Consider the following 22961-nt stretch of genomic DNA (forward strand, 5'->3'; position numbering starts at 1 on the left):
TCTCCTAAGATAAAATGTAAACAATGAAGTTTAGAAAGCAAGTTGTAAGTTCTTGATACTGGCACTAGATACAATCTCATTACATAGAACTTCAGAATTTTATGAATGCTTATTATAGTTTGAGTTTGTATAAGGAAAGGGAATGTATATCAAAGTGCTCTTTGCAGCCATATTCACTAGCACCTCCGTACTCACTTTTTGGCAGTGGCTTCTGTTTACAAAAGTACTAAAAACAGGATGTTAATTTGCATTTTATACAAGCAGTTTTGTATTCTTTTCATTTGTATTAAATACTTCATATTCTTCATTAATTGTGGACCATCAGCATTAGAGAGTGTGGATTATTGCACCTGCTTGTCTGTAATTGCAAGGAAGTTATACTGTACCTTTGTCCTTAGGCCAGCAAAGAAACACAAGTTTTTTGTGAAACAATTACACTTACTTTTTGTCACTAAAATAAGTTATTAGTACCAGGGGTGGTGGTAAGGAGGGGGGGGGGGCTATGGGGGTTATAGCCCCCCACCCCACTCCACTCCACCCCACCCCAATGGAGTATCATATTACACTGGATAAAATGACTTCAGAAATTAGCAAATATATTACTCCAACAGATTCAATCTTTTTATATATATAATTATGTAGCAATACAGGTTGCAATGTATTTCAAACACATTTTAACAAAAGAATAACAGCAGCAAATAGCTTACGATCTAAACCAATAAATATCATTAAACTTAAAATGGGTGTCTTATTATTTATTAATGCATGTTTTTTACCCCAAACTCCAAAATAGTTACCAAAAACTATGTTAAGCAACACCAAATTTTACCAATTTGTCAGTGGAGGACCCCAACTCTCCTTTTGTTAAGCGATATTCCATTTCCCCAAACCCCCCCCCCCCCAATTAGCTCCCCCCGTGACAGACTTCTAGAATCGCCCCTTATTAGTACCATATTTATAAAATGATATTGTTGTATGTGTGTTAATTTGTTAGCTTAATTTTAAATGTTGCAACAACATGTACTGTTATATCTCTTTCTTACAAGTTCTGTCTTTTAACATTCTTTACGATGGGAAACACGAGGGTAAATTTAATGAGAGATCATATGCTTTGCACTGTATGTTGTATCCAAATATTATTTCATTTCCTCATAATAATATAATGTAACATGCATGTCTTAGAACTCCTGGAAATTAACTTGCAAAGTGGGAGTCAGTGTTTCATTCAACTAGTTAATAAAATGAGAAAAAGAACAGAATGCATGATTTCAAGAACTATATTTGGATCAGTGCAGTGTGGCCTCTGTTGCTCATAAATTAAATTATTTGTGTGCACTGAACTAATATTGAAACAATAATACTTATGGAAATGCAAGAGTTGAGTAATACAGAGTTTTTAGTACTTTGTAGATATCTTGATACCAGCTGATTTTGTTCCTCTGAGATAATGTCCACTTTTGCAGATGCATATCAGGAACATGTACAGTGCGACAGGGTGGAATGCTTCAATCCAGCACAGACGAGGAGAACCTAGTACGACAGAGGGGTTGGTCTCGTTCGCGTACGTTGTCTGTGAGCTACGTTAGTGCAGGTATGAGAGTAAAGCCATTCCTGTATCCCCGGTTAGAAGTAACATGCAGCTTACAGCTTGAGCTGCTCAGCCACTTTGCTGCTGTTAACAACACTGCTGAGCTGGCCAGAGCAGAGCAAGGCGTTGTCTGTAGTAGCTGAGTGAGTGGATGTGTGGGGTAAGGCAGGGGACCATGGCTTCTCTCATACAATTTCATGTTGTGTTCCTGTATAAAAGTTTCTTATTGCATAGTAGCCTGCCTTTTGTACTTTTTGTTTGGGGCTGTTTACCTTGGCTTTTGCAGTAGCAGCAAATGTGGATAGTGAATAATAGTTTCTTTTCATGAATCAAATATGATTTGTGATGAATGAAGTCCTGCATTTTACAGCAAGTACTGTAGACCGGGCACAAAAATAATTTTATGCACTTCGTTTATAATTAATTGTTAGTAACAAAATTAGAAATACAGATAAAATTCAGTCAAATTTTCTAAATAATTTTTTGTTCTTTGTCCATCAGGTCTATATATTACATGATACAGAACTAGCAGAAAACGTAGGAATCAATAATTTGAAATGTATTGCAGTATGCTTGAGCTTCAGCATACCACTCTTTTCTCGTGTTTAAATGATGATATCTGTCACAAACTTAATGAAGGCTTTGGGAATTTATTGCTATTGAAGTTAAAGCTTATGTAAAGGTAAATATGAGGAGGCTGAAATCTGTGATGTTGTGCCTAGCACCCCTGCTGTGTCCCTGCTTCGATTTTAATGCAGTTGGGTCACCAGTCATACTGGCAAGTACGCACAGTGGATCCACATGGAAAGATGGAACTCGACTCTAATATGTGGATGAATATTTACACTGTTGGTACATTTTAATATTGACTATGAAACATATTTCACTAATGGTGGCAGTACCATATGGTGGGTTTTATGTTCCTTGATGCCACAGTTTTAAGATTGCTGCTTATGCTGGTATAAATGCTTTGTTACTTGAAGATTATCTGAAGACCGAAATAAAGAGTGATTCTGCCATGATGAAAAAGTATGCCTCAGGTTATGATAAATATTTATTTCTGATCCAACTAGTTTCATGGCATTAGAGCCACATCTTCAGGGGTACATCTGCATACAAACAAGAGAAAAAGTATAAAGATCCTGTATCAGTTAAAATGTAGTTGAGCAACATGTGAAACTATATAGGAAAATTATGTACTCACATTATTTCACAATTTATTTCAAATGATAACCAGTAGATGACCCAGCATCTGTCCATTGTGCTAAAGGTGTTCAACTGTCATAGGGTCAGTAGTCCAATTTAAAAGATGGCAGAATGTAGGGAACATAACTTGATACAGGAAATTTAGAATAAGGATAAAGTGGTAAACCAGACGGACTGTAAAAGAATAAAACAAATTATGAGTAGGTGAGGAAACCTATGTTCCACCTAGTAAGATAAAGTAAATCCCATAAAGCAGAGTCTGTACAATTGTATGATAGGTAGTGAAGGTCTAGTCTAGACAAAACACTGCTTACAAAAGATCATCGTCTAGACAGGAGGAGGACTGGACAAAGAGAAAATTAAAATATAGTCTGGACATAATGACAACATGAGGCACACAGTGACCACCTAGATGAACTGAGCTGAATTGGTGCATACAAGCAAAAAGGGAGCATGCACGTAAGAATGTATGCAATGAGAGGCGATGTAGGAATAGTATCATAAACGGTGGCAGGGAAGGTTGGGTAACATCTTTAGAACTAACTTTACATGTGAAAGATAAAAAAAACCTAAGATATAATTACTTTATTTTCAAAACAGGAGGTGGTCAACCATCCCAAGTGGAATACAGTTGTAAAATAAAGGAATTATGTAGTACTTAATTAATAATGATCTTCGGGAACCAAAAATGCATAAATAGTGATTATGAGTCTCATAGCGATTGACAATTATGGAAGTCAAGTACAGAAATGGCAGAGTGTTTTCAGGTAAAAAACCAAATACCTGTGTATAAAAATGATTTAAAGTAGGGAATAGATTATATGTACTAGATTGTCCTATTCAAACTGTCGAAGTTTGCTAAAACATTGCGATAGCACAACTCTAGCTGCCCATTGAGGGTATGCATTGAGAGATGGTTTTTGCTCCTCAATCCCTTTGAGAATGTTGAAATTATGTCCCTTTCTTTCCCTATGATCTGGTTTACTTTATCCATATTGTAGACTTCCTGTACTGAGATGATGATCCCTGCATTTTGCCGTGTATTAAATTGGACTACTTACCTCTTGATGGGTGAACATTTTTATCATAATTGGAGTAAGAATGTTGGGTCATCTGCTGTTTATCATTTGAAATAAAAGTAAGTACATATTTTCCTAAATAATTTCATGTGTAGTTCAACTGCATTTTAATCTGAACAGGATATTTATACATTTTGCTCTTGTTTGTATACACATCTATCCCTGATAATGCGGCTCTAATGCCATGAGACTACTTGAATCATAAATAAATATTTGTCATACAGCTGAAGTGGTTTTTTAATCATGGTATAATTCTACAGTTGTAGATCCCCACAATACAAAATTTTTCTGTGAAAAATTATATATCAGCTGCTGTTGGTGGTTGAAATATGACATTTTTCCACTGAGTGAGCCGTAGGCCACCACCTTCACAAAATATATTTGTACTGTGTAATACACCTCATGTTTACAGGAACCTATGGAGATTTGTGGTCTCTCATCCTCCTTTTCCACCTTAACCACTCCCAGCCTGTACTCACAAAGTACCCCTTCCAGTCGAGTGTATCCTATCTAGCACTCTCTCTCCCCCTCCTCCCTATGACACCCCCCCCCCCTCCCTGATTGGTTTTCTTTTCATTTTATATTTTAGTGTCGTGCAGCATTGTCAGATTTCTCTTTTAATACATATCTTATGTCTCTCCGTACCCTGTTGTATTGCAACTCTTTCTTGTCCCCTTCTCAAGTCATCAGTCATTTTATTCAGTGTAACAATATATTTTTGTTTTTATGTTATCATTGTTAATAATATTATTGCCATTGTTGTTCAGTGTTGTAGTCCTCATATTCTTACCAATTCTGAATTTCATTGTTGTTGTTGTTGTTGTTGTTGTTGTTGTGGTCTTCAGTCCTGAGACTGGTTTGATGCAGCTCTCCATGCTACCCTATCCTGTGCAAGTTTCTTCATCTCCCAGTACCTACTGCAACCTACATCCTTCTGAATCTGCTTAGTGTATTCATCTCTTCGTCACCCTCTACGATTTTTACCCTCCACGCTGCCCTCCAATGCTAAATTTGTGATCCCTTGATGCCTCAGAACATGTCCTACTAACCGGTCCCTTCTTCTCGTCAAGTTGTGCCACAAACTCCTGTTCTCCCCAATTCTATTCAATACCTCCTCATTAGTTGTGTGTTCTACCCATCTAGTCTTCAGCATTCTTGTGTAGCACCACATGTCGAAAGCTTCTATTCTCTTCTTGTCTAAACTATTTATCTTCCACGTTTCACTTCCATACATGGCTACACTCCATACGAATACTTTCAGAAACGACTTCCTGACATTTAAATCTACACTCGATGTTAAAAAATTTTTCTTCTTCAGAAACGCTTTCCTTGCCATTGCCAGTCTACATTTTATATCCTCTCTACTTCGACCATCATTAGTTATTTTGCTCCCCAAATAGCAAAACTCCTTTACTACTTTAAGTGTATCATTTCCTAATCTAATTCCCTCAGCATCACCTGACTTAATTCGACTACATTCCATTATCCTGGTTTTGCTTTTGTTGATGTTCATCTTATATCCTCCTTTCAAGACACTGTCCATTCCGTTCAACTGCTCTTCCAAGTCCTTTGCTGTCTCTGATAGAATTACAATGTCATCGGCGAACCTCAAAGTTTTTATTTCTTCTCCATGGATTTTAATACCTACTCCAAACTTTTCTTTTGTTTCCTTTACTGCTTGCTCAATATACAGATTGAGTAACATTGGGGAGAGGCTACAACCCGGTCTCACTCCCTTCCCAACCACTGCTTCCCTTTCATGCCCCTCGACTCTTATAACTGCTATATGGTTTCTGGACAAATTGTAAATAGCCTTTCGCCCCCTGTATTTTACCCCTGCCACCTTTAGAATTTGAAAGAGAGTATTCCAGTCAACATTGTCAAAAGCTTTCTCTAAGTGACTTTAATTCTCTTGTATATCTGTTTTCCCCCAATTCTTTGCCTCAGTTCATATGTATTTGCCATCAAATATATTTTTACCATGAGACTGAACTCTTCCATCTATTAAGACTGCCAAATGCAGTGCTTACCATGAATTCGCTTCATTCATCTTACATGAGATGGTATCTTCTTGACTCTTTGCCAGGTGTGACCTTCCCCTTTTGTTTGCCTCATCTCAATTGATCTATCATTAAACTTCAATCTCCTTTCTTTTACTTAGCCATATTCTCACACTTTAATCTCATTCCTTTTCCTGTACAAAGGAATCTTAACCAGTGACAGGAAAAAATAATGGCTACATAAGTATATTTTCTGAAAAGATTATATTCACTATGAAATTTCTATTAGCTAGGTAGGTGTGGATGGGAAGAGATTGGAAAGAGGAGAGTGAAATATTATTCTGTACAATAGGTTAACATGAGTATGCAAATCAAGGTAAATAGCCCCTAAGAAGCAAGTTTCTTCTAGAGCAAACTAGTAATGCTTTCTCACTCTGTTGACAAATTGTCTGCAGAAATTTTATTTTTGCATAAAACTGTCAGCCTTTGGTCAGTCTGCTTTTTATTCTTTGAATGTGTCTGTGTGTGGCATAAAAATGCTGTTTTTCTGTTGGCATTTGTCTTTTCAGTTTTGCAGTTCACTGCTGAGTTATTAATTTCACAATCTTTCTGATACTTATTATTTTCTCTATCGCTTCTTTATGTATTGTGTTTATTTCCTTAATTGTATCAAAAATTGCTTTATGCTGTGTATTTATTATTCAGGTACTACAAGCCCTCTTGAACAGAGAGGTTCCACTACTGCCATACCTGAGGAACTAACACTTGATTATGCTGAGATAAGTTCTATACCACCCTTACCATTGTGGACCCTCTTAGCTGCAGACAGGGAAACAACTAGCAGTGCTGCCCAAATCTCAGAAGATCAGGAGGTACAATTCTCCTCGTAGTTTCAGTTTAATAGCTGTTATCATATTTCACACCAGTGGTTCTAATTTCTTAATGTTTTTTTAAGGATTACAATAATTTATTTGATGGAAGTTTGGCCGTTGAAGATGAGACACTAGATGAACTGCTGGAGGATGAAATAGATTCGCCAAAACGTCATGAAAGACGTTTATCCATGAGTCAGGAGCGTCAAGGCTTGTCACATTTTGGGCCGCGACAGGTTTGATAAAACTTTGAACTTTCTCCCTTCTTCCCTATTACGTTAGCTGTAAAGCCATGTGTGGTGTTTAATTTATTTCAACTTTTCTGTAAGAAAGGGTAGCGATATGGGTAGAGTAATGTGCACCTTATTCAGGAAAATGTGGCTAGTTAAAAATGCCGTAGCATATACTGGTAATACATCATCCATCAAAAAAAATTGCATATCCTGTCTTTTTTGTATTTTGCACAAGCCATTAAAGCATGTTAGCTATAGAAAAAATTAAATATTTACTATCCTTTGTTAAATAATTGCCTTACTGTAGCACATAATCAACAGACAGTATGGGAAGTCACTGTGCAGTGAATATGCCCAGAATGAGATTTTCACTCTGCAGCAGTGTGTGCGCTGATATGAAACTTCCTGGCAGATTAAAACTGTGTGCCGGACTGAGACTCGAACTCGGAATCTTTGCCTTTCGCGGGCAAGTGCTCTACCAACTGAGCTCCCTAGCACGACTCACGCCCCGTCCTCACAGCAGGAGAGCTTCTGTAAAGTTTGGAAGGTAGGAGACGAGGTACTGGCAGAAGTGAAGCTGTGAGGATGGGGCGTGAGTCGTGCTTGGGTAGCTCAGTTGGTAGAGCACTTGCCCGCGAAAGGCAAAGGTCCCGAGGTCGTGTCTCAGTCCGGCACACAGTTTTAATCTGCCAGGACATTTCAATAAAAATATGGTTCCTTTGTTTACTTAAGGAGTCTCAGAAACATTTACTTGATTTATTAAAAATAGTTTCTAAAAAAATCATGCAATCTGACCTAAATAAAGCAAACAGAAGATTTGAGATCGCTGTCCTGCTGATGAAGTCCGGTAAACATAAAAAGTTTCTAGTTCTGCCTTTCTAAGGTTAAAGTGAAGATAATAACTCCCTAAACAACTCGCAAAAAAAAAAAAAAAAAAAAAAAAAGAGAGAGAGAGAGAGAGAGAAATGCAGCTGTGAAATGCCCATAGAACTCTTTAATAATGTGAAATCATATTCCGAATGAAACAAAGAATGCTGTGAGAAATATAGTTGAAGGTGTTTCAGAAAGACTTGATGCACATTATTAATAATTTGTACAAGTGGATCAGTTTGTTCTTAGACAATACTCGTTAAAGGATCATATGCCTCCTAGCAACTGATATAAATACTAGCATGCCGTGTTGTTTAAGTTGAATTTGACAGCTTGATAAAACAACTGAAAGCACTAACTGTGTACACCAATTGCTTCCAAAAACAGAAAACTCTTAATATACTACTCTTGATCAATGATGGAAGTGTAGTCCTGAAAATAATTTTCAGAAATCAAACAACTAAACTGTCCACACAAAAAATATTGGTTTTCTAAAAACATAACTGATAATGCTCTTCACAGGAAAGAGAAGTTGTATTATCATGGATGTAATTATTTGTCACCTGCCTTGAACAAGTTTAAATCCTTGATTAATGCCAATGCTAATCCACATGACTAAGACAAAGAAATGGAGAAAATATTACGTGTTTACAGATGTGTAGTATAAATAGTTTGGAATACACTGGCAGAAAACATTTGGAGAAACAGTTTGGAATACACTAGCAGAAAACATTATTTGGAGTTTCAGAGTTACTCTTTATGTGATAGTGAATGGCTTAGAGCTTACATTTGTGTTTGAGGCATGGTTCTTTGGTGCTAAGTCAGACAATTTTGATCTCGAACTATGACATCACGAAGTGCTAGTCTAATAAACTGAGATTGGGTGATGGATGCCTACCACAGTAAGATGAGCAGTAGTCTCCAATAGGGAGACTGTGGTGGAATAAACTGCCAAGAAAAGCATGATGATAGATTAGCATAGGTTTGTGCACCTAATTCATGATGGGTATTATTAATGCAAGAATTTATTACTTAGTTTTCTGCATAGTGATAACCATTTAAAACTCTATTAAATACTGAATAGCAATTTGTGACACTCTCATAGTGCTAGTCTCATTACCCTACTACAGAGCAAATTGTAGTCTAGGGTATGCAATTTAAGCAGTCACTGAGCCGTAAACATCTACTCATTCCAACATGTTAAATGTAGTATCCATTATGTAACTGATTCTATTTTGCATCAACCCATCTTCTATTTTTTCAGTTAGTGTAAAAGTTCAGAACATTCTTCAAGCTATAAGCTTATTTTCCTCTATTGCTTTGTTTACACATATCACAACTTTCACTTGTCAGAATTCTCACTCTTTCAAATAATATAGACTTCCACTTAAAACTAAGTCCCTATTTATTATTGGTATTGTCTTTACTTTTAATCTGGCAGAACATTTAGTACACAAATTTACATAACTAAAATACCCTACACCTCTTACATTACTGTTAAAGGAATAATCATTGTAAACTGCTTCTTATTAAACTGTATGTATGTTCACTAAAGATATTTTCCTTCTCCTATACATATGGAATTGGCCATGGTAGTCTTAAGTGGTAGAGTACTAGGGTCCGGTCCTGGAGGTACTGCGTTCAATGTCAGATAGGGGTGGGGATTTTTCCTTGTTCCAGAATGGCATCAGGTCTGCCCAGTCTGTTATCAAATTAGTATGAAGATCTTTCCTAGGAGTTAAAGGTGGTGGGATGATAAGCATCTCCTCTCCATCAGTCAGGCCAGTAGCCTGGTCACAGGCTTGTGCAACACACAAGGGAGTTCAACAATATTAGGTAAAGGATAAACTGCTACTCACTATGAAGATGACTGTTGAGTTGGAGACAGATGCAACAAAAAGCCTGTTACACAAAAAGCCTGTTGGCCAAAGCATTCTTCAGAAAAGAGAACATACACATTCGCACACGTGGCTTCCATCTCTGGCAGCTCGGACTAGAATGCAGCTGCCACATTGAGTGGAAATCTAGAGTGAGGCAGGGAAGGGGGAGGGATAGCAGAGTACAGGCAGGGAAAGAGGTGGCATGACCTTCGACTGGTTCCGTCTGAGGCCCGACAATCTGTCTAAGCAGCTCTCCTGCTGTCATTGCACTGTTTTATATATTGGTGTGACTACCAACCAGCTAACCACCACGATGAATAACTACTGCCAAACTGTGGTCAAGAGCATGGTACACCATCCTGTGGCACAAGATGCAGCCAAAACATAACATTCTTAATTTCAGTGGCTGCTTCACAACCTGGGCCATCTGGATCTTCCACTCCACCACCACCAGCATTTCTGACCTGCACAGTTAGGCGTTATTTTGACACACATTTCCCAATCCCAAAATTATCCTGTCCTCAACTTGGTAACCTACTGTCTCCAACTCCACACCCTCCACCCAACAGCCCCCCCCCCCACTCTTCCCTGCCCCCACTCTTCCCTGCCCCCACTCTTCCCTGCCCCCACTCTTCCCTGCCCCCACTCTTCCCTGCCCCCACTCTTCCCTGCCCCCACTCTTCCCTGCCCCATGGTCCTATTGCCCCCTCTATATTCAGGAGCCCACACACTCATTGTGTGCCACTCTCTGCCAATGCACTTGTCCCCCTTTCCCCTTCCTTGCTCCTCTCTTTTTCTGCTCCCCACTCCCTCCCACCCACCTCCTTGCTCCACAGCCTCCCAACTTTGCACCTGACAGTGTTCTCATACCTCCATTTAATCCCTGCATGCTCCACCAAATAGCACACTTCTCTCACCCCACTCATACCCTACTATCCCTTCCCATTCCCTGCCCCACAGCACATTGCTGCTCGATTCAGCTTGACAGTTGCATTCCGATCCAAACTGCCAGAGATGGCAGTCATGTGCATGAGGTGTGGTTGCTTTGTGTGTGTGTGTGTGTGTGTGTGTGTGTGTGTGTGTGTGTGTGTGTGTGTGTGTGTGTGTGTGTGTGTGTTCTTTTCTGAAGAAGGTTCTGGCCGAAAGCTAAGTATCTAACAATTCTTTTGTTGTGCTTGCCTGCAACTCAACATGTCAGTTTTACAGTGAGTAGCAGTCTATCCTTCTCATAATATTTTTGATATTCCAACCTGGAATTTCCATTGTTAGGCATAGGAGTTCGCAGGTGAGGGCACTTGCTCCCTCATGGAATATGGACAGTAGCTTTTTATTCATTACAGAATTCTTTCGACTTTCCAGTACTTATAGTCAGCAGCTGCTCTAAACTGCAGATTTACAGGTAACAAGTCCGAACAAGAAGAGAAGTTCTGCAGCTGCAGCAATCATTATGTAGCTTCTGTCTCGGGTTCTTCGGCCGACGTTCATCTAATGATTTTTCTGACGTTTCGCCAGCACGAGTGGCTGGCATTGTCAAAGCTTCACCCTCCATTGCCGGTGGTGAACTGGAGGCGAGCTCGCGGCCACAGACTATATGTACCTGGCGCGCCAACGTCCGAGGGCTTCTCCGTGGTCATTTCCGGTGCGGTTCTCCTCTTGCTACCTGCGACGGTCGTTCGCTGCAGTACGGGAAGCCAGGATCCGTTTACCTTAAGACTTTCCTCTTTCTTGTTGAAACTGTTCGCGTGTTTTTGGATTTCTACAGCTTCTCTGAACAAGCGCGTGTGATAGTGCTTCTCTACAGCCAGAACTTCCGTGTCGGCGAATTTTATTACGTGGTCGGTCTCATTCAGTGCGTGCTCTGCCACGGCCGATTTCTCCACCTGCCCCAACCTGCAATGTCGCTTATGCTCTTTGATCCTGGTGTTAATGGATCGTCCAGTCATTCCGACATAAACTTTTCCGCATGTGCAAGGTATACGGTATATCCCCGACATTGCAAGTGGGTCTCTTTTCTCCTTCGCCGATCTAAGACACTCTTTGATCTTCCTTGTCGGTTTGAAAATCATCTTTACGCCGTGTTTGCGCAATATACGGCCGATTCTGTCCGTCACTCTGGGAATGTATGGCAGAAAGGCCGTACCCGACATTTCTTTTTCTGGTTCCTTACTTCGCCGAGTGTTTAGCTCTGTTACACTTCTAATGTAATTTGTGGAGTACCCATTGCTCCTCAGAACAGTTTCCAGGTGTTGCATTTCTCGTTTGAGGTGTTGAGGCTCACATATTCGTCCTGCTCTCGTTACGAGCGTACTAATCATGCCTCTTTTCTGGCTCGGGTGGTGGTTTGACAGTTTGTGCAGGTATCGGTCCGTGTGTGTCGGTTTTCGATACACGCTGTGTCCCAGGTTTTCGCCGTCCCTTGTGACCAGCACATCTAGAAATGGCAGTTTCCTGTCCTTGTCAACAAGTGGCCACGAAAGCCTTAACAATTTTGAATCATTATATATCTTGAGCTTCTTTAGTTGTTAGTCTGCTCACAGGAAATTACACTGGTTTCTTGTTGCGGGTCCAGGTTCAGTGCTGACCTGCAGTCAAGATTGATATGAACCTTTACAGAACTGTGCCAAAATTTAATTTTTAGTCTTTGCTCTGTCACTTCCTTATTAGGCCCTTACAGAACGGAAAGGAGTAAGTCTTTGCACCGTGGCACATGGATTCTGTCACTGATTTTGAGCTCATAAACATGGCAGCAGTATATATTCCAATCACCCAACCGCAATCCCCATAAGGATCCCCCACCTTTTGTTGTGCAGTGGAATCACAACAGTAATTCATACTATTTTCTGTCCTCAAAGAGAGGGAACAAAGTGGGAAATTTCATGGAGGAAAAACTGTACTCTTCAAGAATGGGAACTTATCTGTGTGCGACTCAGAACCACATGTTGTCACCGAGCTACAAATTGTGCATACTAGTTGGCTTGCTGCACAATAATGTGATAAACTGGAGAGGACAATTACCTTGGTCTGGTTCTAGGCTGCTTTATCTTGATTTTGCTGTTTTTTACTGGCCTATAACAGTTGTATATTGGTCCTGGGCTACGCTACAGTTCACCTAACCAACTAAAATAATTGTAGCTTTGAAAGTGCTTTTTTCAAGTTCACATATGCCATCAAGACTAAACACTATAAATCATGTAAATAATGGAATAAATCCAGTGACATGAATTGATGTGCAGTTTTATAAGCAAAGTGTCATAGATGGCATCAGAGTCGAATAAGCCCTTCCTAAAGTTTATTCTCAACTTCGAGGAGTATTAATTTGGCACTTTCATTGATATCCAGTAAGGGTTTCTCAATCATTTTGACCTTTTTTTCCATTTCAGATTTTTAATTTTTACTTTCAGCCTAACCTTATGGGAGCATGAGTACATCATTTTTATGAATACTTTCTATCTTTATTTCATAACTCATTGAACGCCCTTGATTTAATCATATGAAGATGTAATTTCAGATAATGGAATCAAAAAGTGATATCCGTATTTATATTAATAACATAAAAAAGATTTGTTGCAAATACTTCTGAGATATGCTCACCATTTATTTACCAAAGTAATCACCTTAAAAATGTCAAGTAGATAACTCTCAATGTTTTAAGGCACAATAAGTTTTGTTCACTTATTGTCAGATGTAGTTCTTGGACACGTTTTCAAACTCATTGAATCAGTTACGTACAAACTGGCAACATTTTAATCTTGTGCCCCCTCTTGGAAAACTTTCTGCAGTTGCCCATGGCCACATATTTTACTTAACATTTTTATTTGTATAGTATATTGTACAAGTTGATACCATTGTGTGTGTAGTAGCATTTATTCATTTTGTATGTGTTGTAGTATGTAATACCACCATTTTGTTATGTAGGGGCGTGTCCTTTCACGGCTATTGACACATACACACTTACCTGGCCTTTCAAGTCTTGATCAGATGCATCTTTTAGCTTTGGCAGATACTGTTTCTACATGCAACACAGACTTTGCAGAGCGATTTGCTATTGATGCAGCAAAAACAGCAATTGCAAAAGAAAATCTGTCAGGAGTGCCTGAAGGAGATGATGTATCCACAGGTAAGAAATTTTTTACAGGATACTCACTGCTGTGCAAAACTTAAGGACAAAAGTTACCTACACATGTGTCACTGCCAAGTAAGTATGATCAATGAAACTTGGACCATATATAGAAAGAACTGCTACAGATACTACTGAATGTAACCAAAAGAAATACATAACTAGACAAACAGAAATGACATTTTAATTCAAAGTAAATAATTATACTGAAGTCATTGTGATTTATAATCGCCTATTACAGAAGCTGGGACACGGTTCTTAAGAGTGTGTGTGATTACCAAGAACGGCAATGCATATTCTGCAATATGCTTTCATGTGACCACAGTGTTGGTAAGGAGTTCCACTTGTCCACCAGTGCAATAGACAACTGCCAGATGGTTGTTGGTGCATGTGTTTACTTCCTGTAATATGTCTCCCCAACACATCTCACATGTGCTTGATGGGATTTGCTTGTGGACATGCTGCAATTTGTCTCCCCGACACATTCTGCTCACGCTGAGTGGGATTTAAGTTGGGAGCGGGCAGGCCAGTCCACTGGCCGAATACCCTCTCATTCCAAGAGCTCCTCCACCCATGCAGTTTGATGTGATCACACATTCTCATCCATAAAAATAAAGTCAGAACTGATTGCACCCTTGAACAATGCACACGAGGAAGGAGTAGTGTCGCAATAACGTTGACTGGTGAGTGCACAGTGTCATAATATTTATTATCCCTCCCAGCACCTTAACACCAGGACCACCAAAGCAGTCATGTTCAATAATGTTCCTCGGTGTATTACATGCTCTCATATGGTGAAAGGTAGGAATAAAAGCATCATTTCTGTTCGTGTTGTGTATTTTTTTTCAATTATCTTCTGCTCTATACTGTAGCAGTTCGTTCTGTCTACAGTCCAAGTTTCATTGAGCTATGTTACTCGGCAGTAACACATCATGCTAAAGCTAGTGCATTTGGAACATTGTACTGTAAACTGCAATAATGTTGTTTCTTCCTACCAATCTAACTCCCCTCCGACCTCTCTCTCCCTCCCTCCCTCTCTCTCTCTGTCTCTTTCTCCAGTCCTGAGACATTCAGCGGAAAAGCTCCTATGGTCTCTTACACAGAGTTTGGCCAGTATTCAGTATTCAGTTGTAAGATTTCTTAGTTTTCGTATGACAAAAACTTCTTCCAACATATCAAATCCTACAGCAGGAACTTATTTTTAAAGAATTCTGTCACAGATTTGATTCTCTCTCCATACCTCCAACATAATAAACATGCTCCACCCCTCCAACATAATAAACATGCTCCACATGAGGTCAGCCAGAAAAAGTCAACACTGTCTACCTCTCTCGTAATCTGTCTCCTTAACTAATCTGTCTTGTAAAATGAAAATATTGTAAAAACATATGTTTTCCATTAGTAGCATAAACTCTTGTCTCTGGTTCCAAATAATTTTATTTATCATCTCATCACATATTTTAGGAGAACCCCATCATTAGATGTAACAGTATTATGAGAAGGCAAGTTGCTACTCACCATATAGCGGAGATGCTGAGTCGCAGATAGGCGCAACAAAAAGAATCTCACAATTAAAGCTTTCGACCATGAAGGCCTTCATCAACAATACACAAACATACGCGCAGATACACATTCACGCAAACGAAACTCTCACACACGACTGAAGTTTCAGGCAACTTGTGTGGTTTCAGTTGCCTGAGACTGCAGTCGTGTGTGTGAGTTTTGTTTGTGTGTGTGTGTGTGTGTGTGTGTGTGTGCGTGTGTGCGTGTGTGCGTGTGTGTGTGCGTGTGTGCGTGTGTGCGTGCGTGCGTCCGTGCTAGTGACAAAGGCCTTAATAGCCGAAAGCTTTAATTGTGAGAGTCTTTTTGTTGTGCCTATCTGCAACTCAGCATCTCTCCTATGTGGTAGGTATCCATTTTCCTTCTAATATTGTTACATTCCATCCTGGATTTTCCATTGTTTAATTTCCATCATTAGATGTACTAGAATTCACTTACTACTCCATAACACCATCATGTCCAATTTTAGGTATTGATATGACATTCCATTTGTAAAAACAGGCAAAAGAAAACCATGGAGAGGTCTTTATACTGTCTCAGTTTCTTCTAAGAAAGAATTAATACTGACATGCTGAAATTAATTGCAGTTTTCATAACGCATATATTTCATCGTATGTTCACAAGCAAAGTGATACATTAAGAGTTTTCAGAAATTTGTATTCCTTCAAAATGGTATTGTTTTTAAAGACCAGTAATTATGTCTCAGTTTTAATAGTAACTGGCTTTTCATTTTAATGAATATTCTTTTTCTCACCACTTCAAAGTACTGAGTAAGTTTATGTAGTAAAAGCATTCTGAATTCAGAGTCAGGAGGAGTGGGGTTCATAGCCCTACTCCAGTCCAATTAAGATGAATGCTGGAATGGTTCCTTCAAAAGGGACGTAGTCAATCTCTTTCCCCATCCTTGCACTATGGCATCTTGTGTTCTGTCTTAATGGAATGTTAAATCCTAATCTTCCTTTCCATTTGGAAATATTTCATTTTGTACTAACAGATGACAAAAGTCTATTCTCTCAGATAAAATTATTTCATACAAATTCATGGGAGATGAAGAAGCTTGCCCAGGATAGAGTAGCATCAAACCAGTCTCAGGACTGAAAACCACAACAACAACAACAACAACAACAACAAATTCATTGAAGCCTATCCAAAGAAATGTGCTGATATAAATATTCAAATACTTGCAGATTCGCTAGATGATTGTGGCCTACGCTTCCTGTTGGCAATGAAGCACTACAACTACCTTCTGCGGTGTTTGCCATTCGCTCAACGTGCACAGTTCCAAAGACAAGGTGTTGGCACAAATAACCTGGTGTGGGCTTTCCATTCAGAGAGCGAAGAAGAGCTGTTAAATCTTATACCTTCATATGCAAAAGGGAGCCCAAAGTGGTCTGTGTTGAAGGAACTTGGAGTTGGATGGTGGTTGAGGAATCACACAGTTCTAAAGATTTGCATTGAAAAGGTATGAGTACTCACACGTACATTCGAGATAGCTATTAGGTATTTCACTCATTTATAATTACACGCAACAGCATTCCTAATAGCTGTATGGAGAATATATATTAAAATTCATATAATAAGTCATTTGATGAGTAAGAATAGTTCCTGAAATCATATTTTTGTATAGGCATAACAATATTGTGATGAAATTTGTGACAGTGTTAATGCACTGTGCCTGCAAAAGCAGCAGTTAGTGTCCAACACTACAATCAGTTCAGTTATTTACAATAAGTTAAAAGTGTTCTTTAAGTGAAATAAGTAAATAATGTATGCATTACTGTGTTCAGTATTTTTGCTTTGATTGTTACACACTTGTTGGTTGTTCTTTTATTAGGATGCGTATCTTTGCATGTAGTTTTTGTATTTAATTCTTCAGTTAATTCCTTAAATGCATTACATTGTTAATAATCACTGTCTTATAGGAAACAATTTAACTTTGTTATACAATGACACTGGTGATTCTGTTTTGAATTTCAGATTGCTAAAGCTGCTTATCTAGTGAATCAAGATCCACTTGATGCAGCCATATTTTACCTTGCAATGAAGAAAAAGAGTTTGGTATGTGGATTGTTCAGATCAAAGAGGGATGAACGAATGACTCATTTCTTTGCTAATAATTTTTCTGATGATCGCTGGAGAAAAGCAGCATTGAAGAATGCTTTTGCACTCCTTGGAAAGCAACGATTTGAACATGCGGCTGCCTTCTTTCTTCTAGCTGGTGCACTGCGTGATGCAATTGAGGTTGTTCTATGTTTTAAATCTTTCTTTGACTACTAAAATAAAAGTAGCTTATTAAAATAATCAAGTTGCATTTTCATATTAGATCAGAAAGACAGTGAAATGCAGATGTTTTAGAAACAAGAATGTGTCATGGTGAGATCGCTGATGGCTGTCTGTCTGTCTGTCTGTCTGTCTGTGTGTGGTGTTGTTTTTGTGCCAGTGGACTAGAAATGGACCCATGGCTAGAGTTCGTGTGTACCCACAGTGAAATCTGTATTACTATGGCTATTCTGTCAGGTTCCCACTTTCTACCTGCAACATACATTTCATTGCAAGGGAGGATTAGACTCAGTTTAACTTCAGTATTTCCTTGCTCTACTCTAAACAATTATTTTATGAATTCCACTTGCTTCTCTATTTAAATGGGCATGGTAATTTCTCTCCCTGTGACAACTTTCTTTTCAGCTTATTGTCATTACACATTCAGAATCACATACATCCATATGACTTGTTATTGTTTTACACTATAGGTATGAGTGGAAATATCTCTGCAAGCATCCAGTAAAATAACTGTTGTTCACTTGTCATTATATTGTGCACTCCTTTGACAAGTTGTTGAAGTAAATTATTGTGACACCACAACTGTGAGACTGTACTGGTTTTGGGATAACCAAGGCAATGTAATTTTGCATAATCAGTGATGTATTTTCTCTTACCTAATCACATAGTCTTTCAAGGATAAATCCATTTGTGAATAGCTATGTACATCTTCTCAAATTTCACCCTTAGCAAAATTTATTATCTTTTGTGTTCGTGTTAACATGGTGTAAATTCAATGTCAATAGTACTCTGAAAAATTTTTAAAAAGTAATGGCCTTATTTGTTCTGCAGGTGTGCTTAAACAAGCTGAATGACTTTCAATTAGCCATGGTAATTGCTAGATTATATGAAGGGGAGTTGGATTCAACGCCACCAAATTTCAAGAGACTTCTTTATGAGGTATGTTGGTCCTACATAGTTTACTGACGAATTGTGAGGTAAATAAAATCCCATTTTTTTAAGCCTTTTATTTTTATTTTTTATTCCACTGTAAAAGGAAATCTTGGGCTGTGATAGCGAAGGTGGAAATCAAAACTTAACAAAAGTTCACCCAGATCCTTTCCTGCGGTCAATGGCATTATGGATTTTGAAAGATTATACTGGGAGTCTGAATACTCTTCTACAAACAAATATTGGTTCAAATCACCCTCAGCACATTGATGATGACAGGTCTGAAGCTGCATCAGGTAATTTACTGTGTGTAAATTCTGATGTGTTGTAATTTGTTATGGCTGCAGTTTGTTGCAATTTTTCACATTTTATATAATTTACAGCAAATCCAAATGTTTTCAACTTCTATGTGTACCTGCGTACACATCCACTCCTAATTCGGCATTATATTGCTTCAACTGCCCAGGACAGGAGGAAAGCCCACACTGTTGTGCTTTCTGGATTCAGTTATGGAACAGAAACAAAATCTGCCAACCCAGATAAGCAGGTATGTATCATTAAGCAACCTACTATTTTAGTGATTGCATTGAGAACAGTTAAAGCCAGTAACATACATTTTGAAAATATGTTGCCCTGTATATTTCTCCTTCTTCAAAGCAAGTGCCTCATGAAGGTATGTATTACCGCGGACACTAAGGTTATTCGTCAGAACAGATCAATTTTAATTGCCTTTTTTTCCCTATCAAAATCTTATTTAAAAAGAAAAAAAAGGGGGTGGGGGCACTCCATCTTCAGACCACGAGTGGCCTACTGGGACCATCTGACCGCCGTGCCATCCTCAGAGGAGGATGCGGATAGGAGGGTCGTGGGGTCAGCACACCGCTTTTCCGGTCATTATGATGGTATTCTTGACCGAAGCCGCTACTATTCAGTCGAGTAGCTCCTCAATTGACATCATGAGGCTGAGTGCACCCCGAAAAATGGCAACAGCGCATGGCGGCCTGGATGGTCACCCATCCACGTCCGACAGCACTTAACTTCGGTGATCTCACAGGAACCGGTGGAACCACTGCAGCAGGGCCATTGCCCTATCAAAATCTTAAATTTGGGGATATCATATTAGACTATTGCGATTAAAATAAAAAGACTATACTAAACAATGTTTGTCAAAGTTCTGTTTATGAAACTAATTTTTATTCGTTCTTATTTGCATTTTCAATGTGTATGTTATGCACAGTGAAGCATTAATTCATTACATTGCTCATATTGTTATAATACAGGTGATCACTTCCTTGGAAGCACATATGCTCTTGCTGTTCCAAAACATAATCTTTAGTTAAACTTCTGCATAACATGACTGACAGGGACAGTAAATCTGCAGCCTTTAATAAAATTTTCCATCAGCTGAGCTTTATGTGCACTTGAAGTGTAGCTGTTAGGAAAATTTTGTTCTTTCAAAAATAATATTTTATTTGCAGTAGCATGTATATTAACTTAAATTGTCCACTTTAACTCATTTCTTGGCACATTCATATATGCCCCCATTATTTACTGTTATTAAGTTTCCTAAAACAGTCGTCCGCAGCTCGTGGTCGTGCGGTAGCGTTCTCGCTTCCCGCACCCGGGTTCGATTCCCGGCGGGGTCATTGATTTTCTCTGCCTCGTGATGGCTGGGTGTTGTGTGACGTCCTTAGGTTAGGTAGGTTTAAGTAGTTCTAAGTTCTAGGGGACTGATGACCATAGATGTTAAGTCCCATAGTGCTCAGAGCCATTTTGAACCTAAAACAGTCATAATGTGAAAGGCAGAGTCATAATGTACCTTTTCACTGTTATGAAAAGAGAACTAGATACGAAGTCCGTGTAACATTTATACTTTATACCTTATATTTAGACCAATCAGAGATCAATTGAAAATTTTCAGCTTGCAGAAAATTTATCGAGATTTTTATTACACAGCACCAGACAAGGGAAGACACTTGGGCACTTGGGGGAAGGGGGGGGGGGATTACTGTTGAAAAGTAACTTATATCAACTGTGTGCCTGAACATAAAAACCCCACAGAATCCTGAGTGGTTTTGAACAACTTGTTCTCCTTGACAGGTTGAGAGGTAAAGGTAGTCAGACACAAGTCATACATGAAGCTTAATGTTTAATTATTCCAATGGGAACAGATGGGATTTGAAATAGGTATACAAAAATAATTTATGGCTTTCCTGGCTTCTAAGGTTTTTATTATCTTTCGTAATATGAAGTTAACTTTAAAGATCTAGATATACACACTCTTCAGATGTTCAGTATGGTCTGTTCATATATTATGCATAATTTTCAGATTACTTACTGGGTGGTAGTAGTGGTGGACTATGTGCATTTCTTGATGCTTCAGTCTTCTTTAGAGGTAAAAATTTAAATACCGGAGATGTGGTAGTTGCGAATACTTTCTGTGTTCCTGTCCAGTGCCCACCACATAGAATTGTAGAAGAGTACAATCTGTCCTTCTAGTCCTCACTTACATTTAATCCAGAACATTGTGTTTGGTATTGTTTAATTATTTTTCTAATGGTAATTCTGTTGTTATACACTTTCTCCTCTTTCTGGTGTAGCTAATGCTTGAAGATTCCATAACACCATTGGAACGACAACTGTACTTCACAACGGCACATGCACATTTCAAGGCTGGTTGCCCTGCACTGGCACTTGAAGTATTGTCAAAACTACCAAGCAAAGTGATGGATGCCAATGGAAATGATTCACCAAGTATGTAGATCAGTAGGGTACTAATGTATATTTCTTAGCTTCATTTATTGTGGAATTAATTTTATACTTATTCTTATAGCTACCCTGAATAGCCCAAGTAAATCAAGGCTCCAAGATCATCAGATTGACACAGGTATATTGACTTGGGAAGGCACAGGAAGCTCTGACAAAGGTATGGTTATGTTGATAGACTACCAGGTTCTAAAGTTTAAACAGAGATGTCAAAGCTTTGTCTTATTATATATAATATTATGGTTTTTGTCTAGCCACATCTCTGGATTGGTCTGCACCAGCAAAAGCTTCCTCAATAGACTGGTCAGAACCAGTTTCAAAGCAAAGCAATGACGAGCTTGTCCTAAAATGGGATGATGATGAAGACGTGGAAGATGAGGAAAGCAGTGATAAACCTTTGGAAATGAAACAGTCTCCTGATGATGTGCTGAACAGGAGTAAGTCATAACTACAATATTGTAAAACTGGAGTGACTTCCTTTCCCTTTATTACAATATTTTTAATAAGGTGCTGAACATGGGTTCGACTTTCTTTAAAGTTTCTTGATTTCTGAAAATTCTCTATCATAGTAGGAAAGAGATGACCAATGTACCCTCAATGTAAATTCCTTGTTCTGGTTCTGATTTTAATAGTTTTCCCATTTGTGATCCTCTCTTTCACTGTGGAACACTAATTTCGAGGGATACAAAACAGAACAAAGTGAAAGAAAAAATCTTCTTTCTGATTTTATGTTTGTAAGCATGTCTGAACTGATGCAGCACTTCCATGTGTTTTGCTTTTCTTTTGCCCCACCAATATGCTTCAATTGCAGTATAAAAAAACATAAATAAATCAGCATTTTGCAATTCTTCCTCTCGTGAGTACAGGGTGGCGCAAATAAAAGTGGCCTGGAGAACAGAGTTCCAGGGTACAAGGAAATATAGCAGAGGAAAGAAAGTATAGTACTAACCTGACTATAGTAGATGTTGAAAGTGACCACTATTCATCTCTCGGCACTTTTTATCCCTGGTCAGCAAGTTGCTGAAGGCTGATTGAAGTTTGACTGCCGGAATTGCTGCAATCTCATCCGCAATGTTCTGCTGCAGTTCTTAAAGACTGAGAAGACTATTGAAGGAGTCACAGGTTACTGACTGGTACAGAGAGAGCTTTAGTCAAACCTGCACTGAAACGAGAGAAAGGAGCACAATAGAAGATGGATGGATAGCCTTGAGAGGTGGAATAGGGAAGGCAACAGAGAATCACATAGTTAATAAGACAAGTCCTAGTAGAAATTCCTGAGTAACACAAGATTTATTAAATTTAATTGATAGCAAATATAAAAATGAAGATGATGTAAGGGAATGTGTATGTCTAGAAAATGAGATCAGAAAGTGGAAAATGGCTAAATGAGAGTGGGTAGAGGACAAGTGGGAGGCTGTAGAAGCATACATAACTAAGAGAAGGATAGATGCAGTGCATAGGAAAATTAAGGCGACCTTCGGAGTGAAGAGAAGCATCTGCATGAAATTATGAGCTCTTATGGCAAGTGAAATGCCCTCGATTAATTTTCTGATTGTTGGTCATTTTGGCTGCTCAGTAAT

At 38.7% G+C, this 22961-nt stretch overlaps 1 protein-coding gene across 1 annotated transcript in view; it reads left to right on the top strand.

Moving 5' to 3' along the window:
- The window catches only part of LOC126198479 (dmX-like protein 2), a 304650-nt gene that overhangs the window by 148913 nt on the left and 132776 nt on the right, over positions 1 to 22961 (top strand). Inside the window, exons 29-40 of the mRNA XM_049934840.1 lie at positions 1464 to 1591; positions 6579 to 6745; positions 6829 to 6981; positions 13644 to 13845; positions 16593 to 16867; positions 17383 to 17646; positions 18517 to 18624; positions 18722 to 18911; positions 18999 to 19162; positions 21216 to 21369; positions 21449 to 21541; positions 21636 to 21818. Of these exons, the coding sequence (XP_049790797.1) occupies positions 1464 to 1591; positions 6579 to 6745; positions 6829 to 6981; positions 13644 to 13845; positions 16593 to 16867; positions 17383 to 17646; positions 18517 to 18624; positions 18722 to 18911; positions 18999 to 19162; positions 21216 to 21369; positions 21449 to 21541; positions 21636 to 21818 (2081 nt within the window). The remainder of the gene's footprint in view (positions 1 to 1463; positions 1592 to 6578; positions 6746 to 6828; positions 6982 to 13643; positions 13846 to 16592; positions 16868 to 17382; positions 17647 to 18516; positions 18625 to 18721; positions 18912 to 18998; positions 19163 to 21215; positions 21370 to 21448; positions 21542 to 21635; positions 21819 to 22961) is intronic.

This window comes from Schistocerca nitens, chromosome 8 (assembly GCF_023898315.1).
Source record: "Schistocerca nitens isolate TAMUIC-IGC-003100 chromosome 8, iqSchNite1.1, whole genome shotgun sequence".
NCBI lineage: Eukaryota > Metazoa > Arthropoda > Insecta > Orthoptera > Acrididae > Schistocerca > Schistocerca nitens.